Source organism: Lipotes vexillifer, unplaced genomic scaffold, assembly GCF_000442215.2.
Source record: "Lipotes vexillifer unplaced genomic scaffold, Lipotes_vexillifer_v1.1 scaffold1017, whole genome shotgun sequence".
Lineage (NCBI taxonomy): Eukaryota > Metazoa > Chordata > Mammalia > Artiodactyla > Lipotidae > Lipotes > Lipotes vexillifer.
The window spans coordinates 238,362-260,319 of NW_006772141.1; the positions used below are offsets into that span (position 1 = coordinate 238,362).

Consider the following 21,958-nt stretch of genomic DNA (forward strand, 5'->3'; position numbering starts at 1 on the left):
CCATATACAACATGTGTTATTAAAAATAACAAGGCATACGAAGAGATAAGACATATCCAAAAACAAACAACAACAAAAAATAGATAATAGAAAGACCTAGATAATGAAATTATTAGACATGGGCTTCAAAATGGTTATGTTGAATATACTGAAGAAATAAAACACAAAATTATTTCAGAAAACTGGAAACTATAAAAAAGAAACAAACTGAAAAGTAAAATAATTAAGAACTCAGAAAAAAATAAGAAGTCAGCAGATGGGTTTAATAGCAGGTTAGATGTAACTGAAAAAATAATTAGAACAGAAAGAGAATAGAACAGAAATAGTCCTTAAAGAATTAATGACTGAGAATTTTCCAGAAATTCCAGAAGCTCTACAAATCCCAAGCAGCACAAACACAAAGAAAACCACACATAGGTTCATCAAAGTAATAATATCGCTAAAAACCGAAAAGTAAATCTTATAAGCAATTAAACAAAGACACATATTGAAAAAGCAACAAAACCGACAGCTGACTTCTCAACAAAAACAAAATTAAATGAAATACTAACAGGTATTCTGCAAGTAGAAAGATGAGGAGATGCAGGAAGGATAAAAAACAACAGAATGGGTAAATATATGGGTAAATCTAAATGAATACTATTAAAAACAACAGCAACGATGCCTTATAAGATTTAAAATATACACAGAATCAAAATACACAGCAGCAGCACAGGTGAGAGAGGGATAAATAGAATTAGTGGCTTAAGATCCTTATACTGTCTGGAAAGTGGTGAAACTACTAATTTATATTGGAGTTGAATGTTCAATAATGCATCTTAATATCTCTACATTAACCACTAAAAAAACAGTAAAATACTGAATTAACAAACCAATAGAAGGAAGAATGAAATAAAAATAATTCAAAAGACAGCAAGGAAGGAAAAGAATAGGGACACAGAACAAGTGAGACAAATAGAAAGCAACTAATCAGGCGCTAATTTTAAATCTAAATATCAGTATTGACATATACAGAAAACAGTTTTATTGGGGAGAAATACAGGCTGCTTATAGGAGACACACATTAAATAAAGAAGTCAAACAGGTTGCAGGTAAAAGGATGACAACAGATGGACCATATAGACCTTAATTAAAAGAAAACTGGTACAGCTATGTTACTATCACACACAAAAGACCTATGACAAAAAGCATTACTAGAGATAAAAAGGGACATGTCACAATGATAAAAAGGTTTGACTCACCAGTAAACTATAACAATTCTAAATGTTATGCACTTACTTCGTCTCAAAATACATAAAACAAAAGCTGACAAAGCTACGAAGGGTAAATAGAAAAATCCACAATAATAGTGGGAGATTCTAACCCAGCTGTCTCAGTAACTGATTGAATATTCAGACAAAATCATTAACAAACATGACCCTACTTGATATATATAGAACACCACAACCAACAAAAAGCAAATTACATTCTTTTTAAGTATACATGAAATGTTTGCCAAAGTTGTCCATAGGCTGGGCCACAATGCAAATCTCAACAAACTTCAAAATACTGGAAGTATTTTAGTACTGCTAGAAATCAATAATAAAAAGATAACTAGGAAACCCTCATGCATTTAGAAACTAAGAATTCTATTTCAAAATTACCAAGAGAGCAAAGTAAAATTCACAATAAATGCTTTTTTAATATTCTGAACTAAAGAATAATAAAAATACAACACATCACAACTTATGGGATAAAAAAAAAAAACTTATGGGATACAGCAAAAAAGTCATGCCTTGGAGGGAGTGTAGAGATTTAAATGCATATATTAGAAAATCTAAATTAATTAATTAAGTCAAACAGATCCAAACATACATAACCGAATCAATTTTCAGTTTTAAAGACAAAAACACATCCCACCCTTTACAGTTTTATCAAAGTGCACCTTCTGTACATTGGATTAACAAAGAAATGACCACCCCCCCAAATATTCTAAGTAAGAAGATGCAACTACCTGTATAAAAACATTACATCTATTGGTGAGGTCTTCAGCAAATTTATCCATTCTCTGCTCTTTAGATAAAATAGATTCCATTTTCATCATCCATGAGCTCACAAAGACGTAGTAAGATTGTACATCTCTAACAAAGGAAAATATTGAGGTTATTCAGCATAGGAAAGAAAATTTACTTCCATTTCTTCATACTGGATGGAGTATTTCTCTGCAGCAGCCACTTCATCTTTCTGGTTTTCAAAATATACATATATCATATATACAAATATAATTTACTTAAGCAGCAAATATTTACTGAATGCCTATACATGCCAGGCACTGTTTCTCAGTACTAAAAACAAAAAAGGGCAGTAAACACAATAAACAAAAATCTCTGCCCCCACGAAGCTTACATTCTAGAAAGGAGACTTGTATAATAAAGAAATCAGAAACTGAAATCTGTAAGATGTCAGATATGTGCTATGGAAAAAATATAGCAGGGAAAAGAGCCACTGGGGTGGTAAGTACAATTTTAAATACAGTGATCAAAGTAGGCCTATTGTAAAGCTGATTTTGAGCCAAGATTTGAAGTTGAATAAGTAATCCATGCAAATATATAGAGGAGAATTTTAGGAAAGTAAATAACAAATGCAATCATCCCAAAACAGCAGTTTATCTGGCATGTTCAAGTAATAACAAAGAAGTCAGTATGACAGGAGCACAGAGGGCAGAGATGAGAACAGAAAAGATCAGAGAGGTACAGGGGTCGGGGGGTGGGAGGAATAGGGAAGTGGAGAGTGGAAAGGGGATTTGTGTAATGCCTGGTAGGGCAGTAAGGACTTCAGTGGAAAGCCTCTAGAGGATTTGGGCAGAGTGACCTACTCTAACTCTGAACAGGATCAATATCACTTTGGTATGTTGAAAATAAACTACAAAGGGGACAATGGTAAAAGCACGAAAACCACTTAGGAAGCTCCTGTGATAATGCAGGAAAAGGGGGATGACAGCTTGAACCAGAGATGAATGGAAGCTGTCAGAATCTGAATATAAAAGCTAACATTTACTGAATGCTTACTATATGCCCAGCCACTGTTATAAGCACTTTGCACAAATTAACTCATTAAATCGTCACATTAACCTTATGAGGTTAAGTATTACGATCTCCATTTTACAGAATCGGAAACTGACACACAGAGAAGTAATGTACCCAACATCCTATAACTAGTACACAGCCGAGCCAGGACTTTAGCCCAAATCTAGGAAGCTTTCCCATCGTGGAAAAACTAAATTAATAATATAATTCTACTATGCAGGCTGCTTACTAACACTAAATCACTGTATCAATGCATTTCAAATTACTCAAGATGAGAACTTTTAGCCCACAAGCTATTTAAGCTATACTTCTTTTATTTTAAAAACAATTAAGTTTGGGCTTCCCTGGTGGCGCAGTGGTTGGGAGTCCGCCTGCCGGTGCAGGGGACACAGGTTAGTGCCCTGGTCCGGGAGGATCCCACATGCCATGGAGAAGCTGGGCCCGTGGGCCATGGCCGCTGAGCCTGCGTGTCCGGAGCATGTGCTCCGCGACGGGAGGGGCCACAGCAGTGAGAGGCCCGCATACCGCAAAAAAAAAAAAAAAAAAAAAAAATTAAGTTTAATTTTAATTAATTCAATCAAATCTGAGAAAAATTATTTCTTCTGAGCCAGGATTCCATTATACAAAAAACACCAATAGCTGCACTTCTGGCTTTGCCTCAAATGGCACTAAAATGTATTATTTGACTTGTGGATGATTTGATTTAGAAGTCTGGAACACAGAGTAAGAGCAGAGTCTTAGGGCAATGCCTCCACTTTAAGGAAGAGGCTGTGATCCCAAGCAGGGATACAATGTACAGAAGGGAACAGTAACGTCACGAGCAGGGACAGAAGGAAGTGGCCTACAACAGCAATCAAGTTGATGGCAATCCAGTCAGTAACATTAAGAAGAAGGCTAATACACAGTCAAGGGCAGTCAAGAATCACTCAGTTTTAGATCACACTACACGGGATAAAGCAGAGGTCTGTCACTCCACCCATCATTCCTACATCCAGACACCAGATAATCTTTATCTCCTGTAAATATATAAAAATGAAACTACTTCAAGTTTTAAAAAGCCAACTTAATTGACAAAGTGAGTCCAAAAAGGGTCCTGTCAGATTGTCAGCTTCATTTCAAAGTATAAACAGGAGTAACACTAGGGAGAAAGAACAAATCTCCTGTCCTAATATGAAGCACTCAACAGTGTCAACACTTGTACGTCAACTGGGGGTTTGAAACAAAGGTTCATACCTCTACCCTCCAAGGGCAGTATCCCCAGCATCAAAATGGTTGTGAACAAAAAGCAAAATGCAGCAACCTACAAACCTTGGACCCTAGTCAAAGAGGTGGCTGGGGGCACTTGGCCACGTGGGGTCTAATGTATGGTGCGGAGGCAGGAAAACTGTCCCCCACTGCTTCCTCTTTCTCCATAATGAACTCTGAAGCCTAACTGGGACAGCCCTTAGTCACTTGCTCAACTTTTTCTAAAATGTCAGACAAAGCTCATGCTGATCACACCATCTCCTCTCTCCTGGGTTTCACTTTAGTGTTGTGAATTTTAGGTTTCTTTGGCAGTTAATGAGGAGAATGAAAAAGACACTGCCCCCTTCAGCTCAAAGGAGCTCTAGAGTGACTGCAGAGAGGTATATTTTTGAAATTAAAGAATTTAGAAATATTGAAATGTTATCACACGGAGGAGGGGGGGTCTTTGAAAGTCAACTTATTCAATCTTTTACATAATAAGACTCAGTTCCTCCAGCACCCTGGACTGATGGTCATCTATATCCTGCCTACGTAGCTCTAGTGAAAGGGTACATTACCTCTCAGGGCAGCCTACACAACTCTGTCGCAAAGGCTCTAGAGTAGGACGGGCGTGGGTTTGCATGCCTTCTCTGATACGTACCCAGCTGTGTGACCTGGCAAAGTTCATTTCTCTAAGCCTCATTTTCCTTACCTGAAAATGGGATAAAAATATAGAGAAACACTATAGGGTAGTGTTAAGAGCTTGTGCTCCAGAGTTAGACTTCCCAGCTCTGCCACATATTAGTTGTTTCAATTTGGTAAGTTCAATCCCTCTGTGTCTCAATTTTCTCACCTATAAAATGGACATGACAACAGTACCTACCTCACAGGATTTTCTGATGATTAAAAAAGAAGATACACATGAAGTTCCTGGAATAGTTATTGGCTTATAGAAAGCATAGGGTAAGTACTAGTTGTAACTCTGTTATTTCCCATATGAGAAGATTGTTACAGGGTTTACAAAAGATAATGTGTTTAAAGCCTTTAGCATAATGCCTACTACATAGTTATAAGCTTGATAACGTTGGCAATTATTATTAATATCTGTCACATTCATCTTTTGGTTCTAATTCAACTTCTTGGAGCCACAGAGATCAAATCTGTTCCCTCTTCAACCTGAATGCCCTTCAAATATTTAAAGAACTCTAATACATCATTCCTCAGATTTCTCTTTTAAAGGCCAAACTATATAGAGACTTTTCAATGAGTCTTCAAAGGTCATTGTTCTCAGATCTAACATCCTGATCAGGTTCATCTGAAGATGCTACAGTTTATGGCCCTCTTAAAATGTGGCACCACCATACACTCATTATAATCTGACCAATAAGAATTTAATGGAACTACCAATTCCCCTAGCCTAGATATTATAACTACTAGCTTCCATAACTTGGGTATAGTTATTAATGTAATCTAAGTACAAACTGACAGTTTTAGCAACTGCATCATACTGTTAAAGAATAGTAAGTCTCTGATAACTAAAACATACACATCTTTTTATAAATTACTGCTACCAAGCCTGGTCCTGTCTCTCCATCCTACTGAGCTCATCTCTTTAATCTAAATCCAAACTTATGTCTTTATCCCTCCTCAACTCTGTTTCAGAGTGTATTGGAGAGCCCTGAAATCTCTGCCATGAGCAGTCCTGCCTGAATTCACTTGTCACTCTCCACTGACTTTAATTATAGGACTTGGGAGTACTAAGAGATGCTTTAGGGGATCTCGTCTATTCCAGATATACTCCTCTTTGCCCCACTGTACAGGAGTGACCCAATTTCCCCTCAATAGTCAAGATTAACAGAAAGTAGGTAAATATCCCTATTACCCTTTAACCATGTTACAGTTAAAAACTGTCCAGTACAGGGCCACTGGCAGAGTCCTGTGTCTCTTCACTTAAAATCTTCATCCCAGTCAACGTGAAATTTTAGCAGTATACTCAAGTGACAATGTACAGTAAATTTAATTGTTAAGGCTATGTGATGAGAACATGGGGGCTCATTATACTATTTTCTCTATTTTGTGTATATTTGAAATTTTACACAGTAAGATAAGCTAAAAGATGTAAGTATCAGAAGAAACTAAGAGTTAAAAGTGTTCTTTTAGGAAGCAGGACGAAGGCACAGGGGGGAATGGGGAAGAGGACAATCATTTCTTTCCTCTGAACCTTTAGTACTTCTTAACTTCTTAAATATGTGCATACATTACTTTCATAAAAATAAAGAAAAAAAGGAGTGCATTAAACTAAAGTCAACTCCTGCAAAAATCAACATTGAGTCATGTACACACAATGTTCTAAATGTCATCAACTGGCATCTACTGCAGAGACTTCACTTTACACACAAAAATATTTAATGCACCTGACAAAAAGTATATGAATGTATGCACACATATCTATATTTCCATAAAGTATAATTTGCCTACATCTTAAACTGAGTTTAAGCCTACAACATTTAAAACAAAAACACTCCTAGAAAATAAATCTCCTAGAGATTGCCCAACGTTTTCTCTGGTAATGAGTAACTATGTCTGATCTCATAATTCAAATGCTTTCTGCATATTTAGAATCAGTATAAAATTTGAAAATATAAACTATCTAAATATTTACATTATGGGTACTTATAAAACCTACTTGGTAAGTGACTGAGCTTTCTGCTGTAGGAAAGTATCTCTGTATATTTTAATGGCTTGAAGACTTTTTCTATCCAGAAGTTTGGCAGCTGCTGGTATTTTCTGGATCAAAAAATTGTCAGGAAACCAAATAATATTAGCAGTCAGAGTGATGGCTGGTACCTGAAACCGGAAATGAAAGAGGAGGGAAATCATTAAATGCAGGTTAAGCAACAAACTGTTTAATAATCCTACAACATGCAATGGAAAACAACCTATTTCAAGAAAAATAATGATAAAAAGATACTCATTAATATGAGATAAATTATGTTAATGTGGCACAGAGTAAAGGCATTCCTATATCTGGTGTGGAGCATGACACTAATTTTATTCTGTCTAAATATTAAACAACACACACACACACACACTCACAGATTTTCAGATGAACAAAAATATGCAAAAATTAAACAGAAACTTGAGTCTTCATGACCTTTACTTTCACTCTATTTTAGTGAAAAAATACAAAATAAATATCCAAGATGGCTGGGTTCTTATGGTCATATATCACTTGATTCTATAAACCACCTAAATTTTCAATTTTGAAAACAGGTGCCACATCATGGAAACAGCAAAGACAAAGAAAAAAACTGTTTTAAATTTTTTCCTACTTCAATGAGAATGGGTGGCAAGAAGAGAAAGCGAAGGAAAAGAAAGAGAAAAAAGTAGTAATAGCAAGTTAATGTACAGGAAAAAATGTGGAAAAGCATCCACTAATATGTATTTATACAATGTGGAATTATGGGGTATTTTCATTTACTATGTTACTTATTTCTGGAATGCTTAGATTTTTTTAAATGAATATTATGATATTATTTTTGTAATTATTATTACAAAATATTACAAAAATTATTATTTTTGTAAGCAAGAATAAAATACATTTTAAAATACCCAATTTTATCCCAAATCTTTTCCCTCTATTCAAATTGAAAAAAATAGAAGTTCCAAGTTCTTACCTTCTTACAAATGTCCAATAAAGACTTATAAAACTTTTTATCAACCGTTCGAAAAATTTGAAAGTGCAATACAAAGAGTCCACAAATTCCTACATACTTGTCTCTCTGGTCAATTTCAGAAGGTTCTCCTTATAAAACAATAACATGAGAGAAAAACAGAATATACTTAAAATTCTGCTTTAAAGGAAATGAAAACTTTAAATGAAAACCAAAAAATGCATGTTACATTACCAAGTTTGGCTTCTACATTTGCAAAAATTGAGCGAATACTATGTGCAAATTCTTCAGCAAAAGTGCTATTTTTTGACACAGATACTCCTCCATTGAGAGAATCAAACTGCTGTTCTATACAGGCCTAGACAGGAAACATTTAGAAAAATTTACACTCTCATAAGCTATTATGACTTAATATGCTTTAAACAGATTTAAATATAGAGTGATAAACTCCTACATTCATCATTTTGATTTTACTAACACTGAGGCTCAGGTTTTTAACCTTAAGCTAATATCTAAATCCTTCTGAATGGGAAATGTATATGTACTTATATATTTGAGTACCCCTTATGTGAAAGTAATAAAACTGAACCAAAATCTATAATTCTGCATGAAGAGATACACACAAGTTATGCTTGCTGATGTATAGAAGGTGTATCTGATGAAGCATGGGAAAGCATGCTTTATTATTTTAATTTGCAATTTTAAGAGGAGACTTTTTCTGATTACAATTACTTTCCTAACACTTTATTACATTATGTGTAGAAATGGCTCCTGGAAAAAGAATCAACAAAAAAATTCTTCTGAAATTAACAGATTAAGAGTTAAGTTGGTATAAACAAGAGCTGTGATCATTCTGTAAAAATTGTGATCATCTAAAATATAAATTAAAGGTAACCTTGAAGCAGATTTTAAATGGAACACACAGTTGACCCTTGAACAAGTGGGGGTTAATCCCCATATAATTTAGAGCTAGCCCTCTGCATCCACGGTTCCTCCGCACACTTGCATTCAGCCAACTGTGGACTGTGTAATACTATAGCGTTTACTATTGAAAAATACACATATATAAGTGGACCTGTGCAGTTCAAACCCACATTGTTCAAGGGTACTGTAATGCAATTTCTGGTGGATACTACCCAACGCTGTGCCATCCAACAGAACTTTCTGTGATGATGAAAATGTTTTATATCTGTGCTGTCTTATATGATTGTTAGCCACAGCTGGCTTTTCTCCCAGCTTTACTGAGATATCACTGACATGTAACATATATAAGTTTAAGGTGCACAGTGTGATAATGAGATTACATGCAGCTATTAAGAATTTGACATGTTGCTAGTGTAGCAGAGGAAATGAATTTTTATTTTTTTTAATTAATTTACATTTAAACAGCCACATGTGGTTAGAAGCTACCTGGATTGTGCAGATGCAAATTATATTCCGAATAGGAAATTAAAAGACTTATAAAAGGCTGTCTTACAAACCTAAATCTAGAGGTTAACAACAAACAAAATGCTTGACACAACTACTCAGATACTAACCCTTGAACAGTTTTATCCTTTTACATAATTTAAAAAACCCTTATCACAAATACAACCAGTATACTATTAATTTCATTTGCTACTAGATACTGATATAACTATATTTTAGTACATTAACTATGTTTTAAGCCTAAGCACTTTTAAAGAAAAATATAGTCACAACAATATAAAAGTGACCCACTAAAATTCTGAGATGGGTCTATTAATATAAGCCCATTTATTATAGCCTGATACAGCACTCATACCTGAAATATCATTCCATCAAGTAACTGCCCTTCTAGCTTCAGCAAGAACTTTTCAAATGGCTTTAGTTTTTCTTCCTGAATTCCAAATTTTGAAGGGTTGTGATGGACAGATTTCAGTAACCTTGTAGAAAAGTAGGAGAAAGACCTTTGATTTGCCTAATAAATTCTTGTATTAAAAATATTCCCAGAAATCAAAGTTTTATATTTGTATCACTTGTTTGTCTCTACACATTTGAAAATTTGAACAAAAACAATCCTAACATATTTAATTTTCTAATCATACCTTTTTATATCATCTTAAATTCAGATATCTGGTGCTCTCTAGATAACATTTAGCGAATGCTTATAAACTGAATAAAACAAAATGCCTTGACTTTAAAAAGTTCTGGAGTATAAAACAAAATAAAACCAAGCTGAGAATAAACAACTATCATTCGTATAGAACAAAAAAAATGAATCTGAGTCCTAAGATAGTCAAATTAACAACTACACTTTAAGAATTAGTATGCTTTGTACAAGTATATCATACTCTCAAAAAGCCTACCTGAAATTAAAATAATAGTTACTGTCTTCAAAGAAAATCTGACATGAGATCCTTCTAAATACAGATCTTCAGGTCTCCTAACAGATCTGTACTATTTATTTATTTTTTACTAATACATTACCTATACAAAGTAAGAGTATTTTAAACATTGTAATTGGCTCACCTTTTGTACATAGTCCAGTGGTCTTTCAATGTGATATGATTATCAATAATTTCATCCAGGGTAAGCAGAACTGTTAGCAGCTCTCCCAAGTGCTCATACATAGTCTGTCAAAAAACCTTAAATGATTATCATTTAATCACTAGTTCGAAGTTAAGCTTCATGTGGATTTTTTAAGTTAAACACACTTGGGCTAATTACTAAATTAAAGCAGTGGGTAAATTAAACTACCGATGAAACTGTTAATCCTCAGATGGAACCATCAGCCTTAAATTGGGAAACCCTTCACCCAATATTTCATCCTTTATCGTGATACTGTAGATTCTCTGAAGAGACCACTTGGAGAGTCTGCATTGGGCCAATACTATGAAGAGTTACACTGAGAATGGGTCAGTAATGCCTCATCAACTTCACAGACAAAAGAGAACAAATGCAAAAAAAAAGAACTCCTTTAAGAGCTTTGCAATAATTGTTGTACTCCCCAATCATACAAACTCCAAAGTAAAATATACTAAAAATTACAATTTTACAGGTCAAGTTAAATTACTTTTACCTGAAAATGAACTCCAGTCGTCTCTATAATTTTGGGTGCAATCCTGTAATAAAATAACACCCAAGTTAAAAAAAAAAAAATCTCCTTTTTTGTCACAGTTCACGTTTAAGGAAAACACGTAACAGCAGAAGCTCTTGGAATTTTAATAAGTATTTATTTTTATTTAGGCTTTAGTCACTAAAATTTACACGACCCAAAGAATTATTATCGTATTCCACTTTCCCAAGCAGATAACTTGTACATACAGAGTCTGGGCTCTCCTTGCCTACACCCAACTCCTCAGTGGGTAGGTATATGTCAATATGCAGCCCATGAATAACCTTAGCCATTCAAACCTAAAGGATCTAACTTGGGATGAAGCTAAAGAAATAACAAAACTGGTATTTATTTCTTTCTAAACTATCAGAATTTCGCAATTTTCAACTAGAATCTTTGTTATCCCACCCAAACTGGCATTTGGGAACTAGACCTCTGTTCAGCTGGATTTATTGCTAGCATTCTCATTCCTACTGAAAAAACAATGCATACAAATGGAATTATACCAAAGTCAAAAGCCCCAGGATAATTCAATTTTACTTCCTAGAGAGTCAATCTACTCAACAGTAAATAAATTAATACTTGTATATCAAAGCATATACAAATATCCCACAAGATAGAATATTTTAAAAATTAAACACAAAATTCAGACAAATTTCCTCTTTCAAGGGCAGCAGTGTGGTAGTGGGGAGTCTCTTTGAATTACACACCAAGTACAGCAGGGGTTGGGGGGAGCTGTGCTCTCATTCGCTTCTGCCATGAGAAGAACTTCAGTGAGAGCACAGAACATAAAATAAATAACTGACTGACTGGAAAAACATGAGAATGAGAAACAGTTAACACAGTCTTTCACTTTATAAAGAGAGCTGAGATGCAGCATGGTATAGTAAGAACAATAATGAATGGACTGGTGACCAAAAAAGCAGAACCTAACTTGCTATGGAATCTTGGCAAATAATTCCTTTGGGCTTCAGTTATCTCTCTTCTCATAATTAAGAATCCCTAGTCATATACCTAAACAAAGTTTTGTAACATTATAATTAAGTAGTAAATGGGAAAACTTTTAAGTATACAGTTTTAATCAAATGCAAGATATTACTTTGTGGTGGTTAAGAATACTAAGGGCTCTATGAAAATGTGGTCTTTTTCTTGATTTAGGGCAGTGGTCCCCAAACTTGGAAGAGCATTAGAATTACTCACAAAAATTTTTCAGGGTAGATTACCTAGCCCCACTCCCCAAGATTCTGCAGTTTAAGAAAAGTGTCACATGATTCTAATCCAAGGATCCTTCAATGTAAAGGAAAGAGGAAATAAGTAGAGAGAACTTGGTACATATACTAATTCTATATTAGCCTTTTCTATACAATCAGATTTCTTTAAGGTTATTCTGTCAACATTCTCGTTCAGACAGATAATGGGCTCATTCACCATGGCAGAAACTGTCTTACTAACCTATGGATTACACACATCAAGTAGTGTTTAAAACATCATGAGTGTTCAAAGAACGGTGAATAAGTGAATGAAGGAATGAGTGAATGAGTGAACAAATGAAAAACTTTCAGATATTTAGCTAGTTTAAGAAAAACATTTCCTGCATCTCTATTAAAAATGTAATAACATTTCTAAAATCCATTACTTGTTACTGATATAGAGGGCAGCCAACTGATGGACTACATTCATCACCACTTCATAGCACCTCGTAACAAAACAAGACAGTTCCTGAAATGACAAGTTGAGTATATGTTACAAGTTGAGTAAATGTCACTATTTCTGACTGAATTTTTATGGTAACAATGCTAAACAAAATAGTTTTCTACTAAAAATCTCCAGTTAACCTGCAGAAAGACAACTTCAAGCATCCTTCAAGCAATCAGTTCTTAATTCACCTCCCAACGTTATTTCTACCTCCTTGCCCCTACAGCATTTCACTCATCCTTCTATTTTAAGTCTTGTTTTCATTACTCATATAATTCCTAACTGACAGAGACCGTCTTATTCCTTCTTTGAATGGCCACTGCCCAGTATAGTGGCTAACCCTCAACTGCTTCTCAATAAATGTCTGCCTATTAAATGAATAAATGAGTGAACATCTGAATGAATGAAGAAGCTCAGAAGCTGCCAGTTTAGAAAGTACGACAATGAGGGGAAGGGGTCTTCAGAAGTCACTCTGAAATAACTTCACATGTTTATTACCTTGAACCTTATCTATAAACAGGCTTGGCACACATCAAGTGAAATATTAATTATCCCAGGAATATGTTTGTCATTAAATAGTTAACTCACATCTATCCTAAAATATTTAGAACCTAATTAAACTTATGGCTGCTCTAAACTGTAAGCTCTATGAGGGCAGAAATTTCTGTTGGTTTTGTGCACTGCTGTATCCCAAGCACCAAGAACAGTTTCTAACATATGCTAGGCTCATAAAACATTTGTTGAATGTTTAAAAATGGAATCATATGCAGCTGTTAGATCCACAATTTAAATTTTTTGAAAGTGAAAATAATACATTTCAATTTTATTTAAACAGCTCTAGTTTTACATTTCTTATTAAACTTCTAAAAGTCTAATAAAAGCAGAGGAAAGAACAGAAAATGCAGGACAAATAGAAAGCACAAAACAAAAAGGCAGAAATAAGTCCAGATACATAATACACTATTTATATAAGACAGAAATAGAAATAGAATTAACCAATTAACACACAAAAATTTTCAGATTATATAAAAAAGCAAAATCCAGATAGATGGAGTTTTAAAGAAACACAACTAAAACATAGTGACACTGAAAGGCTGAAAGAATAAAAAGAATTTTTAAAAAAAATGCTAACTAAAACAGAGCTGGGGCAATGATATTAATATCAATCAGATTTTATTAGCATTACTATAGCTAATGACCATATATGTAACTATATATTACATACATAATTATTATCACAGCTTAAGAAGATCACCACACAATAAAAGATTCCATTTACTGGGAATTATGAACAATTATAAACTTGTATGCACCAAATAAAACATCCTCAAAATAAGAAATGCAAAATTTGACAAAACTAGAGAAACTGACACATTCACTTCAACCTTGTAAATTAACATTTCTTAGACTCCTGCCCAGCAGGCTTCCTGTTAGGTTCTGCCAACAGGTGGCATTAAAAGCAGACTAGAAGGCAGGAAATGGACATCTTTCCTATTTCTTGCTGTTTTTATCAACATAATCCAGGCAGGAGCAGTTCACCCCAGCAATGGCAGCTTGCCCCAGGCTCCTGCTTCTTTCAGCACTACAGAACCAATCTTCAATTTTAAACTCTACCAGCAGCAACTAGGCAGCACTGCTTCCTCAGAGGTATGATACTAATTCCCTAGGGCTCCTCCTCCTATAGCTCCCAGACTCTGGCAACCCGAACCTTTTCCATTTTTTACCCTAGATGTAGAGGTGATATCTGCTTCCTCTGGCTTACCTCACTGTTTTTTCTTTCAGCCCTCCAATTCTTATGGAACCAATTCTCTATATTAAATCTCTTTTTTTTTCTCTTTCTTTCTTTAATTGAAATATAGTTGATTTATAATACTGTTAGTTTCAGATGTACAGCAAAGTGATTCAATTATATATTTTTTCAGATTCTCTTCCATTATAGGTTATTACAAAAGACTGAGTATAGTTCCCTGTGCTATAGAGTAAATCCTTGTTGTTTACCTATTTTATGTATAGTATTGTGTATCTGTTAATCCCAAGCTCCTAATTTATCGCTCCCCACCGCCTTTCCCCTTTGGCAACCATAAGTCTGTTTTCTATGTTTGTGAGTTTGTTTCAGTTTTGTAAACAAATTCATTTGTATTATTTTTTAGGTTCCACATATAAATGATATCACCTAATATTTGTCTCTCTCTGTCTGACTTACTTCACTTAGTATGAAAATCTCTAGGTCCAGCTCTGTTGCTGTAGATGGCATTATTTCACTCTTTTCTATGGATGAGTAATATTCCATTTTTGTATATATGTACTACATCATCTTTATCCATTCATCTGTTGATGGACACTTAGGTTGCTTTCATAACTTGGCAATTATAAATAATGCTGTATCACTGGGGTGCATGTATCTTTTTGAATTAGAGTTTTTGTCTTTCAGAATATATGCCCAGGAGTGGCATTGCTGGATCATATGGTAGCTCTATTAAATCTCCCCTTTTGAAATACCTCATGTGATTTGTTTTCTGGACTGAACCCTGACTGACACATACCATCATAGAGGATACTTTCAACAAAATGCTCTCAGTTAGGTAAGAAGACCAAAATAAGTAGTAAAGATATAAAAGATTTGAATATAGTAGCATGCGTGATCCAATGAAATATATCAAATCTTATATCCAACAATCAGAAGGTAAGTGAGATTATGAGTACTGTTTCCTTGTCTCCAATTTTTGCCTGTGTCATATTATATAAGCATTGTTTTTATAACAGAGAAACAGAAGTTATTTCATTCTTTTGATAAACCAAAAGACCTAGAATAACTAAAACTCTGCAGTGATGAAAAGCATATCTAAACTGAAACATCTGGTTAGAAGCATCATGTGCTGCTGCTTTTAAACCTCATCAATGCTCACATAACAGCTTAATGATCTCCATTAACAACTTTTTCGAACATAAAGTATCCTTTCCTACCAGGTACAAAATTTAAATTATTTTAAAAGGCATGGTGATAAACTGTCCATAAATGAAATTATACAAAGAAGCTTATTTTGACAGCTTATCTTACTAAAAATGCTATGAACATCTTCCAGGAATTACAATCTCCTTAACTATCAATTTAATCCATCGCCAACTAAGTGTCTTACCCTCACATTACACATTCTTAGCATTTGAGGTTTCATAACTCTTTTCTGATTATGTGTGATTTACTCAAACTTTTCAAAGAAAAGGCTCAATAAAAAGTAAAAACCATTTACCTGTAAGAATGAAATAAATCTCCCCATCTGAATTTGGCAATCGCCTTCCACCATGCTGGAATCTGTAGCTTTAAAAGGCAACATGAAGAATATTTCAATTTTGTATTTTAATCAACACCAAAAGAAAAAATGTGATTTTTATTCATAGGACATCTGCTAATCTGCATAGTATTGAAAACAGAATTTTTACACTGAAGAGAAAAATGAATCAATCATTAATCACACAATTAAAAGTAACCATCTGTTTCACTATTTAATGAATTCAAGGAAAATCCTCATCTAGCTACAGTGCTTTGTAATTTATAAAAATATCAAAATAAACTTCATACAGAATTTGCTGCTGCTTCATCACTGAGGTTCTTTTACCTGTTTACCAAACAAAAATATAAACCGACAAAAAATCTGAATGTTAATTTTCTCACACTAATACTTCACATGATCATGACAGTCCTAGAATTGCCAGTTAACTTTTTGTTCATTTCAATCGCAAAAAAAAGCATCACAACATTACAATGTGAAATTTTAAAACTTACCTCCTTCTCCATAAAACAAGAGACCATTATAAAATTTAGTTTCAGCCTGTTTAAAAAAAATTAAAATAATTTTATAAGGTTGCTATTTTGTTTTTAAATTCCTAAGCTCTCTTAGTTATCCCTATTTAATAGTAAGCAGATGACTACATCACATACATAAATTCACTTAAATTCAAAAACTGCTTGCAATATAGGTAAATGTAATTTATCTTTAGAGTACCAAAGATATTACTGATACTCAACCTTATTTCTTGATTTCTTTAGCCTTTACTTTGTCTTATCTGACCACTCTGTAATTTCCCACATCCTCCCACAGTTCAGGAGAGAAAAAGCAACCACATAGTATCAAAAAGGTAGAGAAAAAAAGATGAAGTTTACCATCTTCTACCAGAGTTTTAATGGCTCATGGGTGAGGAAACACAGAACATATTAAAAATTCAAAGCTTTAAAAAAAAATCAGTTATATCCAGAAAGCCATTATATATGACAAGTAACACAGAAGGAATGCAGACCCAGACTCAAACCATTATTACCAGTAAAATACTGGGTGAGTGACACTCTTTTAGCTTTGGTTTCCTCATCTATTCCTCACGTACCTCCTGGGTGGTTATTAGCATTAACGGGGTTAGCATGGTGTTTGGTACACAGTAAACACCCAGTGAATGGTACTCATTACTACTACTATTATAAATATGCAGTTCATTCAACATTCACTAAATATTTATGCACACTGTACACATATAAGCACATATTTGCTTTTAAATCATGTTTTTAATGTCTTAAGAGTACAAATAATTACCTCATATTTTAATTTCTTGATTTCACAACAAAGTGCAGCATAAACAGTGATGACTTTGTTTAAGACCTAGTAAAAACACAAAAGGAAAAAAGTAAATTATAGCAGATAACTAAAGCATTTTAAAAATAGATTTTTAGGTTTAGGAATCTGTACCTTGTTTTCAGTCTTTATGAGTTCCAAAAGGGAAGACTGTTCATAAGGCAAAAGCTATAGAAACAAAGGAAAATAAAATTTTTTAATTTGAAAAAAAATCATGAAAATTCTAAATACACAAATTGAGAGACTATCTCTCTTCTATGGAAACTTGTGTTCGACCCTGTACTCAGCACTAGCACCACACCAGATGGGCAGTGACTGCTAATGGCTATGGGATTTCTTTTTGGGCTGGTGAAAATGTTCTAAAATTGACTCTGGTGATGGTGGCACAATTCTATGAATATAGTAAAAACCAAAGAATTGTACGATATATGAATTACATCTCAGGAAAGCTATTATTAAAGTAAGTCAACATGTGACTTAGGACAGTATCTAGCACATAATAAGTACTCAATAAATGTTAGCTATTACTTAAGCGCCAACAGTTTCAAAGATAAAACAGAACTACCTCAAAATGGAACAGAGCAGGAGTGACTTATTTTATATCTTAAAAAAATCACTCCCATATTAAGGTCCCCTAAATAGCAAACGGAGCTTTTGGGCAATCATGGAAATATTCAGTATCTTGATTGGGATATGAGATACATGGGAATAGATGCTTGGTAAAATTCACTGAACAGTATTTTAAATCTAGGCATCTCACTGTATGTAAAATAACCTCAATAAAAAAAACAAGTAAAGCTTCAATATGCTATTCCAATCCTCTTCATTTTCTTGATAATGAAAAACAAGTTAGCTCAAAGAGTTGGAGTTTGTGTCATTCTTTGACACTGAAGACTTTGAGTTTATGTCATTCTTTAAAAAGGAAAACAAAAACACATGCATGGCTTAGAGAAAAGGAAATTAACCATTTTTCTCCAAGTTTATTTTAGTTCTTTTAGATTCCAAACAATAAAAATACATATCCCAATTTTGAAAACTGTTTTCAAGATACAGTATGTCCTTAAAAAGTATACATAAATTTAAAAATAAAACAAAATCAAACCTTTAATGCTATAGGATCAAGATTGAAATCCCAAACATCTCCAATTGAATCATCCAGTGCGTCCTCAATTCTTCTCAATTGAGAGGTATACTCCTCAAGAAATTTCCCATAATTCTTAAGCTGGACTTCAGCATGAATTTCTAAATTTAAATTTTAAAAGTTTGTAAGAAGTATAAGTAATGAATTACAAGACATTTACTTCAAATAATCTCAAAAGTCACAGCAAAGTAGATACTAAGCATTGTTAATGTATCACTTCGGAATGTCTGGACTTCTTGAAAATAAAGTTTTAAAGTTAAACAATAATTGAACTTTCAATCTTTTCCAAACAGATACGATAATTGTAAAAAACAGTAGATGTTACCATTTAGAGATATCATCTTAAAACTGCAACTTTAAAATACTATGAAAAAGTTACTATACCGTTTACTCCAAAATCTAAAATATGTGAATAATGCCTTAGACAACTCAATGTCCTGATTCTATGTTTCAGTCATAAACAACTTTTTTGTGCAAAAAAAAAAAAAAAAAATGACCTGATTTAGGTGCAAAAATCTGTTTTCATAGAAGCAAAATTTTAAAATGTAATGCTTAATTACACAGTAAACTACGTCTAAAAATACACCTAAATATTGTTTTTTAAATGGTTGTAGACCTGCTTCATCATATTATCCCTGTAATGCCTCAAATTTACCAAGATATTTTTTTTTTTTTTTTTTTTTTGCGGTACGTGGGCCTCTCACTGTTGTGGCCTCTCCCGTTGCGGAGCACAGGCTCCGGACGCGCAGGCTCAGGGGCCATGGCTCACGGGCCCAGCCGCTCCGCAGCATGTGGGATCTTCCCGGACCGGGGCACGAACCCGTGTCCCCTGCATCGGCAGGCGGACTCTCAACCACTGCGCCACCAGGGAAGCCCAAGATATTTTTTTTTTTTATTATTTAACTATCATAACAGAATTGGAAAAGCCACTAAAGGACCGTGAGTACAGAATACTGTGCTGATATTTACAGAATTTACACATTAATAGATGACTCTAGGAACTCACTGGAATAAACTGGACAATAAAAGTTTGCCTACTCAGCAAAGTTAATGACAGTAAATATTCCACCTTATTAAACATAAGAATTCATTACTTATTCCAAAGGCAGCAAATTCAACTCCAACTCAGTTTCTTTTATTGATGTGAATTACTTTATTCAATCGCTGTCTTCTAAAAAAAAGTAAAAATTTTCTCTCCTCAAATTAGCAATGCCAAGCAACTCTAAGACAAGGTATGTTCTAACTCATTAAGGATAAAGACCTAGCTTCACATTCTCCCCTATTTTGCAACTAATGCTCCAAATCAGGTGGATCAATTAGTTCATTAAGGTTCCCATCTCATTATAGTATTAATCTAGGCAATTCTGGAAAACAATTAGTCTAGATATGATTCATATTCCAAAAATTAATGAAAACCAGGCACAGAGAAGTCCTCTCTTCCCTACAGCTTAAATTTTAAAAACTGCATTAAGATTCTCGAAATCCCAAGTACATGTCTAATTTTCAGTTACGTGGGAAATGACCAAAGCTGCATTTAAACAGCAAATGAGTTCTTAATGGCAATGCTAGAAAAACATGTCAATGAATTATTCATTTAGTCTGTTTGGAAATTCATAAAGTAGCAGGCAAGAGAAAACCTGTAATAACATTAACGTTCCTTGCTGATAAATTTTTAAATTGGTAAAAGTTAAAATAAAAAGATCTGAAATAAGAACTCCATAATGATTCTTCAAGAGTAAAAAATGCAAAAACCTATTTACATGCTTATCTCTTCCAACAGACTTAATTCCTTGTTTTATCTTTGTATCCCTAATACCTACCACAGCTCCTGGTATGTGGAAAAAGTCTTTTGAGTGAATCAGATCATTTTGATTGAACCATTTTTCAAACCCAAAACATATTTTCATTCCAATATTTTGCAGATACTAAAGTAGGGAACCTCTGTCCATAAAACTTCATACATGACAAGGTGCAGTTCACTTTAACAGTAAATACAGTTATCTTCTCTGTAAACAAGTTGAAAGATTCAATACCACCAGGATCATTTTTTCATGCTGCATAGGAGCTTACAACTTATGGAATGTTTTGTGAAAAACTGCTAACCATCCTGAATTAAGTTCATGCTTCTTTGACAGGCTAATAAAACCTAATTACATCTAATGTGCCTGTCTTTTTGTAAAATTATGCAAAATTTACACGTAATTTTTTAAAATAAATTTATTTATTTTATTAGTATTTTTGGCTGCAATGGGTCTTTGTTGCTGCGCACAGGCTTTCTCTAGTTGCAGCAAGCGGGGGGCTACTCTTCTTCGTTGAGGTGTGTGGGCTTCTCACTGCAGTGGCTTCTCTTGCTACAGAGCACGGGCTCTAAGCGCGCGGGCTTCAATAGTTGCGGCGCACAGGCTTCAGTAGTTGTGGCTCGCGGGCTCTAGGGCGCAGGCTCAGTAGTTGTGGCACACGGGCTTAGCTGCTCTGCGGCATGTGGGATCTTCCTGGACCAGGGATGGAACCCGTGTCCCCTGCATTGGCAGGCAGATTCTTAACCACTGCACCACCAGGGAAGCCCTACGCCTAATTTTTTAAAATTACATTCACTTTTTGAGAAAACTACATTAAAGAAACAAATTCACAAGCAGTATGTTCCAATCTCTCTTATATCACCTACGCAGATTCATATCACCAAAGATAAGAAACAGATCACCAATTTGCATTCATCTTAGGTAAAGTTTCACTGAAATAGTTTGGCCTCTAAATTTTGCTGCGTGGAACTGAATCTGCTAGGTTAAAATGAAACAATCCAATTTTATTAAGTAAAATCGGAAGCAGATTTGCTGTAATTTCTGAAACCTTTTTAGGTGCGCTGGAAACTACAGGACATCACTTTTGAAAAATACCACTTAACGTAAATAAAAGGCACGGGAGGAGATAAACTTGACATTCACGTGTTTATTTTTTTTACCGCGAAATGAGTTCTTTTTCGCTATCTTCTAGAAAGATAAGCATATGAATATGAAGGTAAAAACACTCAAATTTCCAAAAGTTGGTTTGGGAGGAAAACGAATAAAGACAGGAAACCGAAACAGGAACCTGGACCTCAGCCTCACCTACCACTGCACGCTCTGAATATCTGGCGAAAGCCCCGGGCGGCCAGAGACAAGGCAGCCTCCGCTTCCCGGGCTGCGGGCCCTCCCCGGGCGCGCCCCGCCTGAGCCCCCGGCTGCACGAAGTGGACGCCGCGCCCCCGGGCCACAGCGGGCCCCCCAGAACAGTCACCACCCCGAAGGCCGAGCTCTGGCCGGGCCTGACCCAGCATCGCCGGTGATCCCAACCCGGAAAGTTAGGTTCGCGAGCGCGTCCCTCTCACACCCCGAGGCGCAGAAAATGTCCCGAAGCGGACGGCTGCGCGCCGACAGCGACGCAGAGCCCTCCCGCAGGAGCGCTGCCGGGGCTGAGGCGGGCCGGGT

At 34.9% G+C, this 21,958-nt stretch overlaps 1 protein-coding gene across 1 annotated transcript in view; it reads right to left on the minus strand.

Moving 5' to 3' along the window:
• Window positions 1-21,807, minus strand: part of WASHC4 (WASH complex subunit 4) — a 51,610-nt gene extending 29,803 nt beyond the window's left edge. The window contains exons 1-14 of the mRNA XM_007447333.1: window positions 21,603-21,807; window positions 18,456-18,595; window positions 17,468-17,521; window positions 17,315-17,380; window positions 16,516-16,561; window positions 15,983-16,050; window positions 12,676-12,758; window positions 11,004-11,046; window positions 10,454-10,557; window positions 9,747-9,867; window positions 8,198-8,321; window positions 7,967-8,094; window positions 6,976-7,136; window positions 1,994-2,120 (exon numbers count right to left, since the gene is read on the minus strand). Coding sequence (XP_007447395.1) covers window positions 1,994-2,120; window positions 6,976-7,136; window positions 7,967-8,094; window positions 8,198-8,321; window positions 9,747-9,867; window positions 10,454-10,557; window positions 11,004-11,046; window positions 12,676-12,758; window positions 15,983-16,050; window positions 16,516-16,561; window positions 17,315-17,380; window positions 17,468-17,521; window positions 18,456-18,595; window positions 21,603-21,807 — 1,470 coding nt within the window. The remainder of the gene's footprint in view (window positions 1-1,993; window positions 2,121-6,975; window positions 7,137-7,966; window positions 8,095-8,197; window positions 8,322-9,746; window positions 9,868-10,453; window positions 10,558-11,003; window positions 11,047-12,675; window positions 12,759-15,982; window positions 16,051-16,515; window positions 16,562-17,314; window positions 17,381-17,467; window positions 17,522-18,455; window positions 18,596-21,602) is intronic.
• Window positions 21,808-21,958: the final 151 nt, after the last annotated feature.